Source organism: Chinchilla lanigera, unplaced genomic scaffold (assembly GCF_000276665.1).
Source record: "Chinchilla lanigera isolate Chin_1 unplaced genomic scaffold, ChiLan1.0 scaffold00034, whole genome shotgun sequence".
Classification (NCBI taxonomy): Eukaryota; Metazoa; Chordata; class Mammalia; order Rodentia; family Chinchillidae; genus Chinchilla; species Chinchilla lanigera.
Window position 1 is genome coordinate 16,464,112 of NW_004955435.1, and position 22,010 is coordinate 16,486,121.

At 40.3% G+C, this 22,010-nt stretch overlaps 1 protein-coding gene across 1 annotated transcript in view; it reads left to right on the forward strand.

Moving 5' to 3' along the window:
* The first annotated feature begins 4,188 nt into the window (after nucleotides 1-4,188).
* The window catches only part of Lrig2 (leucine-rich repeats and immunoglobulin-like domains 2), a 54,204-nt gene continuing 36,382 nt past the window's right edge, over nucleotides 4,189-22,010 (forward strand). Inside the window, exons 1-4 of the mRNA XM_005388976.1 lie at nucleotides 4,189-4,633; nucleotides 19,827-19,892; nucleotides 21,397-21,471; nucleotides 21,637-21,771. Coding sequence (XP_005389033.1) covers nucleotides 4,398-4,633; nucleotides 19,827-19,892; nucleotides 21,397-21,471; nucleotides 21,637-21,771 — 512 coding nt within the window. The 5' untranslated portion in view covers nucleotides 4,189-4,397. The remainder of the gene's footprint in view (nucleotides 4,634-19,826; nucleotides 19,893-21,396; nucleotides 21,472-21,636; nucleotides 21,772-22,010) is intronic.

The following is a 22,010-nucleotide window of genomic DNA, read 5'->3' on the forward strand; positions in this document are numbered from 1 at the left end:
ATTGATCCATGGTCCAATGCTGGGATTATGGGTGTGAGTGCTACCCCTGCCCTGGGGTGAGTAGTTTGCATACAATGTAAGGGAGAGAAAGAGGCTGCTTGCCCACTCCTCCCTTTTGCTCCTGGTGCTTTTGCTATCTTCTGCCGCCATGAACATTTGCCTTCTGCCATGTGCCACTCTGCCTTGGAGCCAGCCAAGTACGGACTGAAATCTCCACAAACTGTGAGCTAAATAAACCTTTCCTTCGTTAATTCTGGATGTCGGGTATTTTGTCTCAGCCACGAGAGAAAAGTAACCAGACACATTCTAAATAGATTCAAGTTTATTCAGTAAAGAAGCAATTAGGACAACCAGAAAAAAGTAATTTTCACACAAAGGGATGACACAGAAGTGGCATATATACAGTCTGTGTGTGTGTGTATGTGCAGGTCTGTGTGTGTGCATATGTATAAAGCATGGACTGTTGTAAAATCAAGGCAGAAACCAAATGCCTGGAAGAATGAGAGCAGTCTTTATAGAGAAAGAAGATAAGAGCATCAGGAATGCCTGGCCAAGAAGTAGGGAAGAGCAAACGGTATGAGGAACAGCAAATAAAAATAAGTGCATACATTTATGGCCCAGTTTGTGAAACAGAAATGGTTTTTCTATGGCTGGAATATGGACAAAATTGGGACAAGCTATGGGAAATGTGGGAGAGTGACAGGCTCAGGTCTGATACAAGAGCCTTAAGTGGTAGTACAAAGAATTTGGAATTTGATAACATGGGCAATGAAGGGTCATTAACTTAAATATTTTTCCTGTGTCCCCAAATAGTCCATGTTCATTATAGAACGTTAGGAAAACCCAATAATGAAGTAAAAATCACAACTAAAAGCATAAAATATCTTTATGTAGGGGGAAGCTATCAACTTTACTTTGGAAGGTGCTCTTTGGAAAGGTCGTCCAGTCACCATGGAGAGAGTGGTGGGGAACCTATGGCACGCATGCTGCAGAGGGCATGCAGAGCTCTCTCTGTTGGTGCACGAGCCAAATCACCCCAGCCACCAGGCATGGGCTAACAGTTGTTTCTTCTAAACTAGAACCTCAGTATTCAGGTTTAATTGCAGTGTTCCCACTTTGCAATAAATAAGTGGGCTTTGGGTTGCAGTTTGGGCGATCATCTCTGAAAGTTTCTGCATCACTGATTTAGAGGCTGAGAGAATGGAGAGATCAGGTGATAGGAGGTGGATTCGAAGGCTGCTGCAGTGGTGCTCATGAGGGATGAAGGTCTAGAAAAGTAGCAATGGAGATGGAGAAGTGGGGACAGATCTGAGTCATTCCTGAGCAGGAATTGAGTAAGTCTAGCGACTGACTGGCAATGACAGGTAAGGGGAGAAAGAGTACGGGTGACCCTGAAATTTCTAACTTGAGAGAATGGAACCAGTCAGGCTAGTCAGCTATGACCTGGCAAGACCAAACTTGTGAAATAATGGGACCCAGGACTGCTAAAACGTAAGGGGGCTGCGTCCACACCAAGGTTTGGAATAAATGATGCAGAGTGAGTGAGAATGAGTGAGAAGCCCCCTCCTCCCCCCCGCCCCCAGGACTTCCAAAGCTGGGATATTCTTTGCTGATGGATTTCAGGGAATTTTAAGAATTCTGCCCAGGATTAATTAGGCATTTCTAGGGTGATGAATATAAAACCCCCAATTCCATTGTTAATGAGAAAAGAATCACTAAACTCTGTTAAAAACATGTTATTTGCCAAACCTAGTTACGGATATGGGGGCTTATTCTGCGATTCTCTTTATTACTATGTACATTCTTTTTCATTATAAAATTTATAAAGAAAATAGTTAGGTAATTTTATCGTATTTGTTGTACTACAATCTCGTCTACTCACCACCAAACATTCATTATGTGCCAGGTAGTGTGGCATTCTGTGCCAGGTAGTGTGCTAGCTGATCTAGGGAACACAAAAATATATAAAGTGGTACAAGTGCTTTCAGAATGGTAACAATGTGCAGAAGATTTCAAAGCTGGAGGGAGTTCTTTAAATGGGGGTGATTTACACCATTTATCGGGGAGGACAGATTAGAGAACATGAATTTCTTTTTTCTATTTTTTGGTACTGGGAATCAAACTCAGGACCTCACACTTTCTAGACAGGTGCTGTGCCCCTGAGCTATATCCCCAGACCTAGAACATGAATTTTTAGGGCCCATTTTGCATAGTTTAATGGGGAAGCTCTAAAACTATAATGTGGAGAGGTACTCTGATATCCTCTTTAATTGTGGGGTTCAAACCTACCTCCTTCTTACTGGGTGGTTTTTATTTTTTTGGTCTTTTTGAGACAGTCTCGCTATGCAGTTCAGGCTGGCCTCCAATTCGCAGTGATCCTCCTGCCTCAGCCTCCCGAGTGCTGGGATTACAGGTGTACACCACCATGTCTAGCCTTACTGGGTGTTATTAACTCTGCTCAGTAGCCAGGAAAAGGAGGCTAAGAGAAGTTTCATGCTGTTTTAGTAGCTTTAAAAATTTGGTTTTGGCCAGGGATATAGCTCAGTGGCATAAGCCCCTGCCTGGCAAGCGCAAGGTCCAAAGTTCGATTCCTGGTACCAAACAAACAAACAAAAAATTTGATTTTGGAGCTGCATGTGGAGGCACATGCCTGTAATCTCAGCTACTCAGGAGGTTAAAGCAGGACAGTCACGTTTGGGGCCAGCCTGGGCAATTTAGGAAGACCCTGTCTCAAAGAAAAATAACAAAGGGCTGGGGATGTAGCTGGGTGGTAGAACATCTTTCAGTTCAATCCCCAAAACCATGGGGTTAGGGATATGTTTGGTTTGGGGCCTGAGGATATAGCTCAGTGGTAGAGCATTGACGTGTCCAGGTCCTGGGTTCAATCCTCAGCACCTCCACCCCGGGTTTGAACTTAAACACTGGATATGACTCTGATTCCAATAAAAACTTCCATATTAAAAAAATGAAAAAAAAGAAACCCCTGAGAATTAAACCCAGGGCCTTTGCACTGAGCTACATCCCTAGTCATTTAAAAAATGTTTATATTATTTTGAAACAGGTTCTTATTAAATTGTTCAGGCTGGGCTCGATCTTGTGATCCTCCTGCCTCAGCCTCCCATAATGCTGGGATTACAGGCACGCACCACCATGCCTGGCTTGGCAAAAGGCTTTTAAAAAGTATTATGACTCCAAAGCTGCCATGGGAAAACTTCACTTCAACTACTCTTTTTAATCTGCCCAGGTTTTCAATTTACAAGTCAGAAAACTCATACTATTTCCAACCTTGACTGCCTTAGGGTAACTCGGTTTAACCACTCAGATGTTTCCTCATCAGCAATAAAACTGTCTTGTCACTTTCACAGTCAGTGAGAGGCCAAAGTAACAAATGCAAATATTCCTGGAAAACTATAAACACTTGACCCTTAAGTGAACCATTACTATTATTCTCGAAGTCTAATTCACAACGCTGGATATAATTCACTGCTGAGTAAGCATAAAGTACCTAGACTTTAAGCTTTCCATTGCCTCTGCATCAGCACAAACAAAAAAAACTTCCTCTCAGGCTTCACCTTGTTGACGGCTCCAAGCCCCTCCTTTGTCTACTTGTCCCGCTTGTTTTTGTGAAGTCGTGCACCGAGATCACCACCTTCCCCAAAGGAGCAGAGGATTTCCCGAGACATACAGCAGCTTGACATTCAGCACTGAGCGAACTCCAAGCTACAACAGCAGCGGAAGGTGCAGAGATGAATAAACGGAGCCTGTGACTGCAGGAGGGCACGCGCGCCACTCGAGCAGCAGGGGGCAGTGGAGGCCGACGCGGCCGAAGCCGGGATGGACGCGTCCCCGCGCGCCGGTGCCTGCGGCTTGGAAGGTAGCCCTTCCGCCGCTTCCCCTTCTTGGTGCCTGGAGAAGGTGAGACTGCGCCAGTACTACAGTGAGTGCACCCTAGCGAGGACTGGAGACTCCCAAGGCTTCGCGCTTCTGCTCCCTCTTAAGGAGCCACTACGCCCTCCAGCGGAGGAAGCGCGGCCGAGCTGCAGAGGGACGCCCAGGTCGCCATGCCTCCTAACGCCCGCCTCCTAGGTGCACCGGAAGGCTGCGGGCCTCGCCTTCCTCCGGAGTCCCGCCCCGACGCCGCCCGTCCCGTGGCGCCGATTGGCTGGCGCCTGTGCGTGAGGACGCTGCGTCGCGGGGCGGGGCGGAGGAGCCCTGTCTGCGGCGCCTGAGCCGTGTGTCCCTGGCCGACGCCCCCGCTGTCGCGCCGCTTCCAGCTTTTGCCTGCTTTTGTACACGTGACGGTCAGGGCTTCGGGCCTGCTCACGCCGCCGGGCGTCTCCGCCGAGCCGCCTAGTCCTGCAGGCGGCTCTTCTCGACCGGGCCGGGTTGCGGGGAAGATGGCGCCGGCGCCTCTAGGCGTCCAGGACGAGCAGCTCTTGGGGTGCCGCTCCGCACCCCTCTCCCGGCTCCTCTTCCTCGCCCAGGCGGTCCTGCTGCTGCCCGGCGCCCGGGCCGGCCCCTGCCCCGCACCCTGCTCCTGCGGCGCCGCGCTGCTGGACTGCAGTCGCAGGAGGCTGCCCGCGCAGAGCTGGAGGGCGCTGGCGGGCCCGCTGCCCCCCGACACAGCCAGCTTGTGAGTAGCGCGGCCGAGTCCTTCACGGGGGACAGCGGGGTCAGGCCGGGTCGGGACCGCGGGTGTCGGAGGAAACTGCCCTTCCGATGCTGTGAGCTTTGGGGTCGTGGGAGCCTGGAAGAGCCGGCGTTAGTTTTTAGCGACTTGTGTGAGGACCGCGGGTGAGAGTCCCCTGGCCAGGGAGTCTGATTTTCTGCACTGGGAGGATTGGCGCGGGGATATCGCATGTTGAGGACTCGGAGGGTTCTGCACTACCACAGTATGTGGCTTAGGGGCGGGTCGGACATGGAACCTCTTTCGGTTGTATCGTTTGTCATGTACCTGATCTTGCACCGTCCGCTGGCACATGATTTTGTAAACACGGTCGCCAAAGACGCGTGAATTGTCTTTTGTCTCTAGTTACAATATCAGCACATTTTGTGTTGCAGTTTTGATACTTGACAGGTTTGAAAGTTTCATCACGTATCAGGAGATTCAGTGGTAACCAAGAATATATTTATTTATTTTTATTTATTTTTCGAAACGGGGTCTCGCTATGGAGTTCCTGGCGATCCTCCTGCCTCAGCCTCCCGAGAACTGGGATTACAGGCCACCATGCCCAGCTTCATGAGTATCTCTTTAGGAGTAGCATTCTTGAATTGATTTAATGTATAAAGTAAGGAAGGGAAGTACTTTTTCCAGAACCATGTGATGCTTTTAGTGTTTTCAGTGTATTTTCTGTGGCAAAGAACCCCCAAATCAGGCCTCTTTGTTTATGTATGCTACGTAAGTACGCTGATTGAATGAATGAATTCTGGAGTCTCCACTGTTGAATTTTCACTTTGACAGGCTTTTATTAGCTAGTGGCACCTGAAGAGCTCATTAGTCTGAGTCAGCTTAGTGGCTTTAGGAATAACAGTAGGTATTAAATACTGCAATTATGGGGATTAACTACCAACATACAGTTACTTCTTGGCCACTAACTGAGCAACACAATTATTAATTTAATACAGTCGTCCCTACAATAAATCACTAGCCAGGTGTGGTTGTGCAAGCCTGTAATCTCAGCACTTGGGAGGCTGAGACAGAGGATTGCTGTGTGTTCGAGGTCAGCCTAGGCTACACAGTGCGTCGGAACTGTGGAGTGGCGAGCCTGTACTATACAGTGGACCGTTTTTCAAAAAGAAGTCATCACTAAAAGGAACATGTTAGAGGGCTGGGGATTTAGCTCAGCGGCAAAAGTGCCTGCCTGGCAAGCGCAAGGTCGTGAGTTCGGTTCCCGGTACCGGAGAAAAACCAAAAAAAAAAAATAAAAAATAAAAAAAAAGGAACATGTTAGAGTGCAATGAAAATATGAGGGGCTGTTTGGATTTTCATTGGAAATAGAAGGTCTCTAGAGAGATGAGTATGTATATGCACATAAGTATTTACAACTAGGTTAGCATAAGTGGGAAAGAAAGCTACCTTACATATTCATTGAGGAAATTAACCAAGTATTGTACTAAACAGAATTGTAGTATAATCAGTAGTGGCACTTGTAGCTAACGGGTCCTTTTGACTCAAATTATATTTAAAACTTCATATCATTGTGCAGTGCTGTGCATCTTGATTGCAGCAAAAGCCTTTTTCTAAGAAATTCTTAGCACAGCTACCTGACTATGACGATAAATCTGGCTCAGGTTTAAAAACAATACAACTTCATGTAGCTGTAATTGAAGTAAATGTGGCCTACTTTTAGGATCCTCCATTGGTAGGTAAACTATAATTAGAAATGATTTTTATTTATTTATTTATTTTTGGTTTTTTCCCGGTACCGGGAATCAAACTCGCAACCTTGCGCTTGCCAGGCAGGCGCTGTGCCGCTGAGCTAAATCCCCAGCCCGTAGAAATAATTTTTATGTAAGATATATTTATTTTGTGTCTGTTTGATTTTTATGTAGTCCAGATGATTGCCTAAAACCAAGTAACACTCAGAAATTTTAGATGTCCTATAATGAAATTGACATTTTCAGTGGAAGGGAAATGCTTTGGAGAGCAGTTCTGTTACAGAAATATAATTGGATGGGTCCTACATTAGTAGAAGAGCTCTTAGAATGTTAAAAGATAGGATTGTGTTGTTTTAAACTGGAAAACAAAACATTCTTCAGCAGTTGCCATTATTCATAAAAACACAAGTACTCTTGGGTCTATGTAATATGAAATTTTAAAATACATACGTGATGCTCTAGTTTAGTAATTTATTAGTAATTTTAATTCAGATATTCAAACTAGCAGTCATTAAAATGATTGTGGGCATAATTCATTAATCTTTTTTTTTTGGTGGTGCTGGGGATGGAACTCCGGGCCTTGAGCATGCTAGGTGAGTAACACTCTGGTGCTTTGCAAGAGTGCACCCCATTGCCAATCCTGTTTTTTTTTTTTTTTGGTCCTGAGTATCAAACTCAAGACCTTGCAGTTGCCAGGCAGGCACCTGTGCCACTGAGCTATATCTCCGGCCCCCAATCCTGTTTTTTTGAAACCTAACATAGATACTATTTTTCTTTTCTCTAAATACTAGTATTCAGACTCAGTTCTTTGTATTACATTGTTCTGATTACACATGCATACATACAAGCTTTGGATGACCAAGTATATTAGTCCTTGTTTTGTCAAGCAAGAATGTTAAGACCCCCGCCCCCCAGTTGTTGTCATGATCACTTCAGGATAACGCTAAAAAATATTAAGAATTATATACAGTACTTGCCATAAAATATTTACTAATACATTTAGCTTTATGAAAAGCTATGTGTTAAGTCTTGTCCTTACTCTTTTCATTGCCCTTTAGACTGTTAAAACTCGGTCGTGGAGCACTATTTGGGAACAATATGTAATGTGTATTTTTTAATTGTATTGAAGGTTTTAACAGTTTATCTTCTTTATTCTGCTATATTGCGAAGTAGTAAACAGATGTGAGCCCACAAAATCTAGTGCAGTCTTCTAGGCACTTTTGTTCAGAAGATACTGAGTAAGAAAATCTGCATTAGGAGAAAGCCCTTGACCTAATAAAGATGTGATGCAGATCCTTAAAGGTGGTATTCACGCAGGTTTAACCTGGATCACCTTAGTATTTTAGATTGAGCCCAGCGTAATTCACTGATTTAAATACCTTTCGGCATTGTGAGCATGCCTGTTTGATCACACTTTCCCTAGAATTGATTATCATTGTTAAAATTTTTTTTTCTAATTTGAAATGAGAAAAATCGTATCTGTATCTCCTTCCTTTATACTGAGGATTGAACCCTGGGTCTTGCACATGCTAAACGTGTGTTCTGTCACAGAGCTACACTCCCAACTCTGATATTGTAATTGCTTTTTTTGCACAGGTAACTTGATTACCTTAATATTAACATTGCCTACGCTAATTTCATTGCTATGCATAGCACTTAATTTTATTTTATTTTATTTTTTTAATTTTAAAAAATAAAAGAAGAAAAACATATTAACAGACAGACATCCATTTACAAAACAGCCTAAGAACAATACAAACAAATAGAATTTAATTTTAAATGTGAGAACCACTTAAAAGAAATTGTGTTAAGTGTATCCATGAGAACTTTGATCTTCAGCCTTTCCCCTTTGGAACTGGGAATTGAACTCGGGACCTCACGCTTGCCAGGTGGGCGCTTGTGCCACCTGGCGAGCTATATCGCCAGCAACCTTTCCCCTTTTTGATATGATCTTGCTGTGCATGGGAGCAGTAGCTGAGCAGTTAGGAAAGATGAAAAGGTAAAAAGTAAGCTAGGGATATTAACCTTGCCTTTCACCTTGCTATGCAGCCTCATCTCAGCCTTCCTCCCTAATGAAATACATGGCAATGGCATGGCGATTTCTTTCTCTCTTTTGAGACAGCATCTTGCTGTGTAGTTCAGACTGGCCTTGAACCCACTATGTAGTCCAACGCTGACCTTGGAACTGATGGTGATCCTCCTGCCTCAGTTTCATGAGTTCTGGGATTGCAGTCATGTGCCATCACATCTGGTCACTTTTTTTCTTTTTTTAAGACAGTCTCTCTATGTAGTCCAGGCTGGCCTTGAACTCAAGGTGATTGTCCTGCCTCAGCCTCCTGAGTGCTGGGATTACAGTGCTGGGATTACAGGCATGCACCACCGCACCCCCAGCCAACATGGTATTTTTTTAAAAGTTGCTGTTTTGGGTGTTGGTGATCTAACCGGGGGCTTTGTACATGCCCAGCAGATGTTTGACCCTGAGCTACATCCTCAGCTCCTCCTCAGTGAAATGTGTGGATAGATTCTTGGCTACCCAAAAATTTTATCTGAGAACCTACAAATATGTCCTGTTGCTTTTATATGAGCAATAATTGAAATATTTTAGAAAACATAATTATAAAAGGTTCATTATCTAAAAGTCAAATAAATACGTAAAAATAAAATATTTCTTCCTCTGCCCCTTCCCTCCCATCTTTCTTTTTTTTTGTTTTTTGTTTTTTTTGTTTTTCTCCGGTACCGGGAACTGAACTCACGACCTTGCGCTTGCCAGGCAGGCACTTTGCCGCTGAGCTAAATCCCCAGCCCCTGAGCTAAATCCCCAGCCCCCCTCCCACCTTTCTGTGGTACAAATAGAAATTCATTTCATAGGTGAACATGGTGGGGCACACCTGCAATCTCAGCATGCGAGAAGCTTAGGCAGAAGGATTGCTGTGAGCTCCAGGCCAGCCAGAGCGACATAGTGAGACCTTGTCTCAAGACAAAACAACAAAAAAAATCATTTTATAGACATTTCGTATTGCTAGTGAATAAAATTTAGTGCTATTCTTGTCCCTCAGTGAGGCTTTAGTTTATGGTGATACTGTAAACCTCAAATGATACCCTGTAAACTCCAAAAATGTTTGGTTAACTAGTTTGTGCAGTTTGTAGAATAGTAGGAGTCAGATCTTTGTGGACAGGTTTACTGTAAGTTGGGAAAAGGCAAAAAATTGAAGGAATTTTAGTGGAACATCCTTCGCCCATCAGGCTTTGGGTACAGTATCAGATAGATTTCAGAAGTAGTATAGTGGTCTTCAGCGTGGCTGCACAATTGAGAGTTTGGCAAGATTTTTAAAAATCCCAATGCTTGGGCTTACCCATCAGTGATTCTGATTTAATTGGTTTGGGATAAGACTTCAACATCAATACAAGATGAGTATCCTTATCCAAATTGCTTAGGATCAGAGAACTTTTAGCTGGGCATAGTGATGCACACCTGTATTCCCATTACATGGGAGGCTGAAGCAGGAGGATTGCTATGAGTTGGAGGCCATCCTGTGCTACATAGTGAGTTTAAGGCCAGCCCGAACTGCGTAGTGAGACCCTATCTCAAAAGAAAAAAAGAAAGAAAGAAATGGTTCACATTTTTTCATATTTTAAAATATTCAGATACATGTAATGATATAGCTTGGAGATGATATTTTCTTCTAGTCATGAAGTTCATTTATATTGCCATCTACACTTTATGCATGTAGCCTGAAGATAATTTTATGCAGTGTTTTTGGTGCACCTGTTTTGTTTTGTTTTGATGTAGTATAGAGGTGGAACCCAGGGCCTTGCACTGAGATAAATCACCAGCTCTTTTTAATTTCTTTAAATTTTGAGACAGGGTCTTGCTAAGTCACTGAGTTGATTATGCTGATAAGCAGCAGTGGTGGAGAATCACTGCACCAAAACAGTTGCATGGTGTTGGGGGCCAAACCCGGGGCCTTGTGCATGCCAGGTAAATGTTCTCTACCACTTACACTGTAACCTCAGCCCAGGTTGCTGCTTATCAAATGTTAATTTAGGAGATTTGTACTTTGCTTAATTCTTTTAAATTCCTTTATACATTGGAGGACTCATTTCTGTTTATACAAATTAGTGTCCTAACTATATTTCCTTACATTGAAAATAATTTGCATTTCTTAGTGTACAACATACACAATCAACACATAAGTAATCAGATGCTTAATAGTAAGATAGTCACTTGGCTGCATAATGCTTGAAAATGTATTTCCTTCATCTTAGGTCTATGACATTTTATACTCTGTTCTTTTAAGGTCCTGCTGGCCTAATGAAAAGCTGGCATTTAACCAGTGGAGAAAAGATCACATCATATTAAGAGCTTACCAAAAATGTTTTTTAAAAGTACTCTTAATGCGCTTGTATGCCATATTTTCTGTGCCAAAGTAAATGACTCAATACATTTATTCTCCATTATTTCAGTCATGAAAAATGTTAGGATGTTCAGATGATGCAAATAAAAAGTAAAAGCAATTTAAGTAATTATACCCTTTACAAATTATTAATTACTTGTTTGGGACAAAAACCAGAAGACTGGAAGGGTGAACATAAGCTTTATCTTCCTATAAACTAATTTTTTTTAAAGATGTGCATTCTTTACCTCTGCTTCTTTTGCCCTTCCCCAACCTTGCCTTTAAAAAAAAAAAAGGAAACTGTAATTATGTCATTTGTAACAAGTAACTGCCAGAATAATGTGTAATGATTGGGAGTTTTAAAGTTAAATTGTAAACAGTGCAACATTAGTGAAATCTGGTGTAAATTGTAAATAAAAGCTTTTAATTTTGGTTTCTCTTACATATTTTGTTCTTTAGTATATCTAATTCAAAGTCACTGTATCAGTTCACTTATATAATGAAAATCTTCACACACAAGCATGAAGAGCATAGCAAACCCTCAGCATAAGTGTGCTTTCGTGAGAAGATAGCTGACTCGGTGCCAGGTTAAATTACTTGGGCATTAAGGAATGATGGTTTACTTTAATAATGAGAAAAAGAAACCCATTTTTTTTTTTTTTGTCTTTTTGAGACAGAGTCTCAGTTTAGGCTGGCCTTGAGCTTACTTTGTAGCCCAGGCTGGCCTCAAACTTGCAACAATTCTCCTGCCTCAGCCTCCTGACTGCTGGGATTACAGGCATGTGCCACCATGCCTGGCTGAGAAACCCATTTGATGTTTAGTTTTGTAATTAGATCTTTTTACCAGTATTGTAGGTGATGACTTGTTTTCATGTCCATCTACTTCTAAAAATCTTTATAACTTAACAATTGTAATATAATCTGGTACAGCCAGGTGTGATGGCGCACACCTATAATCCCAGCACTTGGAAGGCTGAAACGGGAGGATTGCTGTGAATTCAAGGCTAGCCCGGGCTATGTATTGAACTACATAGTGAAAGCCTGTCTCAGAAAACCAAAAGATACATAAAAGTAGAAGAAATAGTCTGATACAAAGATGTGAATCCATTTGATATTCAGAAAGTGCTTATTGGGCTGGGATTATAGCTCAGTAGCACAAGTGCCTGCCTGGCAAGTGCAAGGTCCTGAGTTCAGTTCCTGGTACCAGAAAAAAAAAAGAAAGAAAATGCTTATTAATGATGATGAAAAATGTCATAGCTTTTTATGTATTTTCTTATCTAAGCGATGACATTTGTTCCACTATTTCTGGACTGTTATTCTAAATTAGAAGGGAAAACATATTAAAAACATGAATGGGAATAATAAATAGTCCATGGCTTTATACTGTTCACTAAAAATTCAGTTCTGTTAACTTGAAATCTGAAGGTTAGATACTGGCTTCTAAAGTAGAATTTTCTTTAATAATTCAGTCTAAAAACCAAGTTTAAGCTGGGTGTGGTGGTGAACGCCTCTAATTCCAGCACTCAGGAGGCCGAGGCAGGAGGATCATTGCAAGTTTGAGACCAGCCTCAGCTACAAAGTAAGCTCAAGGCCAACCTGAACTGCATAGCGAGACCTGGTCTCCAAAAGACAAAAAACAACAACAACAACAACAACAAAAAAGAACCCCAAGTTTATTTTTTTTTTATTTTTTAATTTTTTTTGGTTTTTCTCCGGTACCGGGAACCGAACTCATGACCTTGCGCTTGCCAGGCAGGCGCTTTGCCGCTGAGCTAAATCCCCAGCCCCAGAACCCCAAGTTTAATATATTTACATTTTTTACTATTCTGAGGTTTGTTTAATAGCTACTACTTTGTAATCAGTTCAGAAAGATAAGAGATCATGTAGTTATTAAATTTTTCTGTTTCATTGCCTTGTGTCATAATAGACCTGATTTGGTCAATTTAATGTAACATTTCTTGGTCTGAGTGTGGTGGCTCATCCCTGTAATCCCAGCACTCAGGGAGGTTGGGCAGAAAGGTCAAATTTGAGGCCAGCCTGGGCTACATAGTGAGTTCAAGACCAACCTGAACTACATAGCAAGACACTGTTTCAAACAAAACGAAACAAAACAAACCATACCATTCTGTAGGAAGAATTCTTTTTCGTGTTTGTGTGTGTGTGTGTGTGTGTGTGTGTGTGTGTGTGTGTTACTGGGGGTTGATCACAGAGCCTAGCACATGCTAGGCAAGTACTCTGCCACTGAGGTACATCTCTGGCCTAGTAGCTAATTAGATTCGTTAATTTTTTTTTGTTTTTTTGAGGTGCTAGGAATTGAACTCCAGGCCTGACACATGCTAGGCCAATGCCTTACCACTGGGCTCTTAGGAACAATTGTAATCTCAGAAAAGCAGCAGAATTGAAATCTGCCACATTCAGGAAAGTAGATTTTTTTTTTTAAGTGGTGAATTTATTTTTAAATAGTACTTTCCCATGGTAACCTATTAAAATGTTTTTGAAGCGTTTAGAATGGAAAGGAATGCTTACCTTTGTCATACTTAAGGAAAACCCACTATTAATTATTTCCTAGGTGTGCTGCTTACATGTTATCTATTCCGTTTTAAGACATACTGTACCAGTGGTGGCAAACCTTTTAGAGCTTTCCATGATAACAGCTTGCTGTGGTACATGTGAGATAGATTCGCCACCACTGCACTGTACATTTTGTATAAATATGTATGTTCTTTTTTAGTAGCTGTAGAGAATTCCATTATGTGGAACTTTCATAAGTTATTTAACTGATCTCCATCTTGATAAAAATAGGTTTCTTTTATGATTTTGTTAGTACAATAATTTCCTGGTAGATAACTTTTCATAATCTTGTGAGTAGATATGTAGAGATTTGTAGAAGTGATATCACTGGGTAATTTTTTTTTTTTTTTTTTTGGTACCAGTAATCAAACTCATGACCTCAGGCTTGCCAGGCAAGCACTTATACCACTGAGCTACATCCCCGGCCCTCACTGGGTAATTTCGAAACATCAAATCTTACAAGTATATACCCCAATAAGTTGACAAAATCTGTAGGAAGGTCTCTTATGATTGACATCATTCTTATAAAATTGGCATTCAAAAGCAACATTTAGATTAGTACTTTTATAAGTTAATGTACCAGAATAGTTCAGTTAATTAAAGTTTTACAGTAGGAGTGGAGTATACCTGCATGTCCAGTGGATAATTAGGAAAGAGATCATCCTGGACCATAACCCTATTTCAGATGTAGTATTAAAATAACTTATCACGGGGCTGGGGATTTAGCTCAGTGGCAAAGCGCCTGCCTGGCAAGTGCAAGGTCGTGAGTTCGGTTCCCGGTACCGGAGAAAAGCCAAAAAAAAACCAAACAAACAACAAAAAAAATAACTTATCACATCGGATTGTGTGCTAAGCATTTTATTTATATTCCTTTAATTTTCTTTGTTTCTTTTAATTTTATTTATATTTTTTAAATTTGCAATTGAATAAAGTTGGTACTGATATTCTCATTTTATGATCGGAGAAAGTGAAATTGAGAGAGGTTAAATGATTTGCCAACAGTCCCAGAAGTGGGCATGCAAAGACTGTATTTTGTTGTTGTTGTTGAGGTTTTTTTTTTTCCCCCATCCTGGTAATTGAACCCAGGGCTTTTGCACTGAGCTACATCCTCAGTCCCTTTTATTTTATTTTGAAGCAGGATTTTGCTAAGTTGCTAAGTTGTTCAGGCTGAGCTCAAACGTGTGATCCTCCTGCCTTACACTGCCAGAGTGCTGGGATTAAAGACATGTGCCACCATGTGCAGCAGCAAAGATGTGTTCTTAAATGTATCTATAGAATTATTTTTTATTTTATTGTATTTACCAACTGGAAAGTATTTTTAATCATTAAGTACGCAAGGAAAGATAGTGGGAAGCGGAGCTTGAGTCTAGCGCTTTAGACCACTCAACCATTGTGACACCCCCACGGAAAGATAGGAGAAGTAAAATATGCCCCTTATTCTTGGAACGATTGTTCCCATTTTCCTACCATCTTTAGCTTTTTGGATTCACATAAAAGATATTGTACAACGTTTTGCAAGTTAGTAGTGCAGTCTAAATGAAGGATAGAAAGTTTAGTATGCAGTACCATTGTGCTAGTGCTTATTTTGAGTACCATTATGTCTCATGCTAGTGTACATCTTTATTTTTTTAATTTTAAAGAAAAAAGAACAAAAAAAAACCAAAAAAACCCCACAAAAACTATAAAAATGATACAGAATTTCAAAACAATATGATAGGAAATCAACAATGATTGTTGTATTATTGTTACCTTCAAATCATACGTCTTATTTATCCTGCAGATATTTACCCAGTGTCTTCAACTACCTCTGCTTTAACCATAAAGTAAAAATGCTTCTAGGAATCCTTTATTCCTTGGGGGAGACTCTTACTCAGATCTCATTTAGTCCTGATTCAGACAGTGCTAACACGCATTGATGGTTTTTAGACTTCTGATTAGAAGCAACAAATCTGAAAAGGTAGGCAGGTCATTACAGCCAGGAAGGCTGACCGTTCCAAGAACTGAGAGCCCTTAGTGTAAAGTTGTTAGTGGTAAAGGAAAAACAGATCTATAAAAGCAGACAGAATTTTAAGTTATTTTGAAATTGTGTTTAGGTCGTGCCCCAAGAATATCAGATCACTGGCATGAAATCCTAGTGTGATAATTGATTAGCCACCCTTAGTATTTTTAAAAACAAATGATGCTCAGTGTATTCTAATAAGATAGGGATTTCCACTTACAGAAGAGGACAAATTTTGCTAAGTAAAATATTATCATACCTAAAATGTTAGCTGTAATATTTTTGTGTCTTAACTTCACAGAGGACCTCTGTATCAGAGATTTTGTTGTTGAAGTTCACTTGGCCTTTTAGTGTTATAGATTCTTCTTTTTTTTTTTTAGTGTTGTAGATTCTTGAGAAAGCAGATTGTTGATTTAGAAGTGTGTGTATGTGCCTGTGTGGAAGAAAACCCCTGCGTCTCTGCAGCCAGGACCTCTTTGCAGTTAGCTTGTGGAACTTGATTTGCTCCTCAAGCTGTTGTGATAGCTCTGTACATTCTATAAATAATTTACACCCTGAGGGTACTGCACGACTACATTAATGGCACCTCTGGCTCCACATGATACTAAGAACTTTAATAATTCATCGTTTATTACAGCTGCTTCCCTATACATTAGCATGAGCAGGAGCAGAGTGTACAACACTGAGCTGAAGCTTTCTCTGAAACCTTTATTCTTCAATCATCATATTCACAAATACTCAAATAGTAATGTTATTAGAAAATACGGGATTGTTGGTTGCTAGTTCTATAGTACATTCTGTGGATATTTCAAGGGAAAATACTTTAAAAAGTACTGACAACAAAAGACAAAGTATTATTAGTTTATGCAAACTAAATGGAATTAATGCTTGGACATTGGGAAGAATAGTGAGGAACTTTAATTTTTAAAAGCTATCCAATCTTCTCATCCCCAATCCTAGGGACTGAACAACCCAGGGTTGTCTCCTACTGAGCTTTGTATATCCTCACCCCTTATTTAACTTTGAGACAGTCTTGCTGAGTTGCCCAAGCTGCACTTGAACTTGTCAGCCTCCTGCCTCAGCCTCCTTGTAGCTGGATTTACAGGTGTGTACCACCATGCCTGGTTTAAATTCTTAATCTTAGACTCTTCAAATATCAGTAAGTTGACATACCTTTTTTTTTATTTAAGAGACACTGAAGCTGGGCATGGTGGTGTGTTCCTGTAATCCTAGATATTTGGGAGGCTGGAGTGGGAATATCCTTAAACCCATGAGTTTGCAACCAGCTTGGATAATGTAGTAAGACTGCCTATTAAAAAATATAAGGAAAGGCAGCTTAGTTTATCCATTTCCAGTGAAAGGGAAGAGTCAAATTGATGTTGATTCATTTTACTGTTGGTGTGACTCTTGAGAAATAGAGAAGGGTTACTAGTGTTGACATATCCGTAACCCTAGCTTAACAGTGCATGCTCCATGCTTTGGTAAATGTTCATTGTATGAATACCTGCTGATTGCAGCAGTCCATAAGATTCTAGTTAGATACCTGCTATTTTAGTAACAACTATGATGGTATATATACCAGTTGCTTTCTATGGTAGAGTGATTTGGGAGTGTATTTCAGTTCATCTATAGTGTTTTTCACTCATGCAATGTACAGTTTTTTGAGGAGATTCTGAGACTGTCAAATATATATTCTTAAGACAGCATTATTTTATAGAGAGGGTCCAAAGTATTTCAGGTATCCTTTGCGGTCCTGTGAGTAGCTTATAATTCCTTAAAAGATAGAAAAAATTATTCTTTCCAAATAGAGACTGGACAGTTTTCATTCATTTTACAAAGTTGTTTATATGATGCGTAAGTTGACTTTTATTGCTTTGGATTTGCTTAATAATTATTCCCTTTAAAAATTATCATCAATACTTGTGCCTCAGCCTCCAAGGGATCAACCCCATGGCCTTATACATGCTAGGCAAGAGCTCTGCCACCAGGCTGACCCAACTCCAATCAGTATCTCGCTCAAGTGCTCCTGTGCTTGCGCTTCCTCTCCCCGTCTCCCCCCTTTGCTCTTCCTTGCTTTTTGTTCTAGGGATTGAACCCAGGACCTCATTCATGCTAGGCAAGTGTCGCCGAGCTGCCTCCCCATCCCTTTCTATTTTGAGACAGGAGCTCCCTGAATTGCCCAGGCTGGCTTTGAATTTGCAGTCTGTCTCCCTCAACTTCCCTAGTAGCTGGGAATAGCAGGGATCACAGGCACGTTCCTCATGCTGTCTGCCATATGTTAATGATGAGTAACACCCATGGAAGAACTCTTGGGGATGAATACAGTCAAGAGTTACATTGCTAGAGATATGGAGGGGTCAGAAAGGCATTATGAACATTTTACTTATAATAAGTGTGCACCACTGGGCCCAACTTAAATTCTTTTTTTTTATTCCAGGAATCAAACTCAGGACCTTGTGCTTGCCAGGCAGGTGCTGTGCTGCTGAGCTATATCCCTGGCCAACTTAAATCCTTAATCGCAGAATTTATTTATTTATGTATACATGTATGTATGTGGTGCTGGGAATTGAACCCAGGGCCTTGTGCATGCAAGGCAGGAACTCCACCACTGAGCCACATCCCCAGCACTCTAGAATTTATGATTAAATTGAAAATAATTAAGATTGAGATGAAAGCCCTGAATCTCTAAGAGGGGAAAATGCTAAATTTGAGGAGTCATGAAATACAGAATTAGATCATACTGTGCTAGCCTGCTACGCAGATGTGATTAGCTTTTCATTTACTGTGCCAGTGAGTTTCAAGCAGAATATGGAATATCTAATTTAGGGTAGAACAATTGAATTTCTGCAAGAGTTGAAATGCTGTGAAATAACGAAACTTTTCACTTCTTTAGAATTCTGTATTTGTTTAGTAGCAAGTGTGAGGAAGTATCTCAATATATAAAAGGGTTAGGTTTTTTTTTTTTTTTTTTGGTGCTACAGATTGGATTCATGGCTGTGCACATATTAATCTGCATGCTTTACCAGTGAGCTACACTCCTAGCTCTGAATGTAAGACTTTTTAAAATATCTTTTTATTTTGCAGTGCTGGGGATTGAATCCAGGGCCTTTTGTGTGCTAGGCAGGTACTTTACCATTGAGCTGCATCCCCAGGCCCAGTGTAAGATTTTTTTTTTAAAATTTAATTTATTTTAATTTATTTTAATTTTTTTTTTTCCAGTACCGGGAATCGAACTCACAACCTTGCGCTTGCCAGGCAGGCGCTGTGCCGCTGAGCTAAATCCCCAGCCCCTTTTTTCTCTTTTTTTTTTGGTACCAGGAATCAAACTCATGACCTCAGGCTTGCCAGGCAAGCGCTTATGCCACTGAGCTATATCTCCTAGATTTTTATGTGGAACAAATCATGTTTCTGTCCTTATGTTTACAACATACCCTTTCATTCATGAGTATCTTTGAACCGTTGCCTTGTCCCATACATCTTGACTAAAGCCTTTAGAACTGTTGCAGAAAAGTGGTGGTTTAATGTAGCCTTAATTATGTGATGGTGTAAATTAAGCTCTTAAATGAAAGTGGTTAGGTTTTACAGATGGGCAGGCATGAATCTAGCTGAGAACAAATTGTTCTGCCGTGATAGAGACATCATTCAAACCTGTATGCATCTGTCAGCTGCCTGTGGTGGCACAGTGAGATAAATTGATCTGTAATGTTTCTCTGGTGTGTCCCTATTGTTAGCCATATTGTCACATACCGTACATGTCTTGAGCAGACAGCTTGTGTGGGTTGGATTCCACCTCAGCCTTGTAAAGATGCCAGGAAGCATCAGTGTGAATTTTTCTTTAGTCCACTCAAGTATTTCAACTCATGACTAACCTCAGTGGACTCTACCGTGCCTTACAAACTGCTTGCTAGAAATGAGCTGGAATTTTGAGTTCGTGGCTTCCTCATTTACTAGTTTTGTGACCTTGGATTGACTAATTGTTAATCTCTGTGCTTGTTGCCATAATAGGAAAGTATTAAGAAAGTGCCCTGTAAAGTAGTTTTTGTGTGAATTTAGCCAGGTAGTATATGTAAAAGCTAATGTAAATACAATGTAAATGGAAGACTACCTGACACTTAATAAGTTAGCCACCACTGTTGTCATCATTAATGTAATTTAGGGTAAGATTAATTTCCCTCTCCTGGAGCTGCTCCCCTCTTCCCTCCCTCTCCCAGAGCCGCTCCCTTCTTCCCTCCCTCTCCCAGAGCTGCTCCCCTCTTCCCTCCCTCTCCCTCCCGCCCTCTTCCCCTCCCCTCACCCCCTCTTCTTTTTTTCTTTTTCTTTTACATTTTGTTTTTGTTTTCTTGTGTGTGGTGCTGGGGATTGAACCCAGGATCTCTGATATGTTAGACAAGTGCTGTACCACTGAATACACCCCCCAGGTCCTATTTTTTTTTTAAGTCCACTTTCCAACATTAAACTAAGAATGATATTTTGTCCTCCTTTAGGGATTTGAGTCATAATCGGTTGTCTAACTGGAACATCAGCTTGGAATCACAAACATTACAAGAAGTGTAAGTTTTTTAAATTTAATATTAAATTCTTTGAAGTGATTTAATAAATTGTGAATTGGGGATGTTCAATCCAGGGATGCTTCAAGAAATTGTTTAAAAACCTAAAGTGTTGTCTTTGGCTTTGTTACTCTCTGGACAATTATTTCAAGCAAACTGTAGAAATACTATTCTACTTCCCAGTGTCTAAAAGTGGGATTTCTTCCTTCGTCAAAGTAAATACGTTTTTGTGTGTGTGTGTGCCAAGTTTTCAGCCAGTAAAACTGTCTTGCGTAAACTTTCAATGTCTTGATGTGTCAGCTAAGATGGAAGCATCACATCTAAAGTAGATTTATATGAAAGAACATTTTGGATATTATTTGAGAATATGGTGGTTGATACAATTCAGTTTTTTTTTTAACTGAAGTTTTTCCTTTAATGAAATATATGTATGGAGTTATGAGAGAATTTTCAGAAATTATGTATGTATGTATGTATGTGCTACTGGAGATTGCACCTAGGGTCTTCTTACTGAGTCCTTTCATATTTATTTTGAGACAGAATTTCCCTGACTTGCCATCTCCTCCCTCAGCCTCCCAGAGGGCTGAGAGTACTTACTATCACATTATTGCATTGTGATGTTCCCAGCGGCACAATTATTTGAGGTATATAGACTTGTCTCCCTCTTTATAAACACTCAGGTCTCTTTTTCTCTGTAATTCTATGTTGACAGGACTAATTTGTTCATGTTCTTGTCCCTGCATTCTTCCTCTAGAACCCAAGTACATGCTCTAATTTTTATGGAACTAAATAAACAGTTGACGGTTTGTTAGGTGAATGAGCTGGCACTGAAGGAAGGCCTGAACGTGCTTCCCTGGGAGACACATGAGCTTTATTGCATGGACTTTGTAACTTTGATTGGTTTCTTGGAGATAGTATACTTTGGTTTCTTATCTGTAGTCTAAATTATTGACATTATTCAGTGATTAAAAAATGGTTAATGAAATGTAATTGTATTAGATTTGTTCTTTAATCATTTGAAACAGTCTGTTGAAAGTTCTGCTGGGAATAGATGTGACATGTTATATGTAAAATTAATCATAAGTTTGATCTCTAGATGGACAAATTTTTCACCGGTGGTTCTAAGCAACATTCCTTAACTTTGAACAGCTTGTGTGTGTGTGTGTGTGTGTGTGTGTGTGTGTATTTGTGCTTGGGCACAGGAGGAGAGACTGAGATGTGGGTGAATTCCTTTTAGGGACTCAAATTAACAGTCTTCGATTTTTCTGGGGCTGTGATTATTTAGTGTGCAAAATATTTCCTACCCTTTTTCATATTGCTGTCAGTATTAGATCAACACTATGAAAAATTTACTTAAATCTCTAATTTCTCATTTTTATCTTAGTCTATTTCTGAATAACAGACTTTTTAGCACCTACCCTAAAGAATATGCATTAGGCAGAAACTAGAATTTAAGAAGTAGCATTTCCCTCATTAAAGTTTTAAATCTGTTTTTCCTCTGGCCTAGGAAAATGAACTACAATGAGTTAACAGAAATTCCATACTTTGGAGAACCAACATCTAATATTACTCTACTTTCATTGTAAGTAATTGAGATTTCAGATCTTTCACTTAAATTAAGAATAGTATGTAGGTTTTTCTTCCTTTTTTTTCCCGAGTACCCATATTGTTGATCCTGATTATTTATCATTCTTGTAGCCAGGCTTGGATCACTGGCAATTACTTCAATATAATCTTTGTTTTATAGAGTCCATAATTTAATCCCAGAAATAAATGCAGAGGCATTCCAGTTTTATCCTGCTCTTGAGAGTTTAGACCTCAGCTCCAATATAATATCAGAAATTAAGACATCTTCATTTCCTCGCATGCAGCTTAAACATCTGTAAGTAAAGTTTAAATTAGATTTACTTGAAAGTGTGTTTTTATTATTCATTGTTACCCTCCTGCCGCCAGATGCCTGTGTTATTGTGATTCTGGAATGCATAGTGAAACAGACCTGCAGTTGGGCTTTTAGGGTTGTTGTTGCTCACCTTCCCATCAAAAGAAAGAGTACATTATAGGCATGTAGGGTAATTTTTTAGGATTTCATTCTAGGTGTGTTTTTTTTTTTTTAAATTTTTT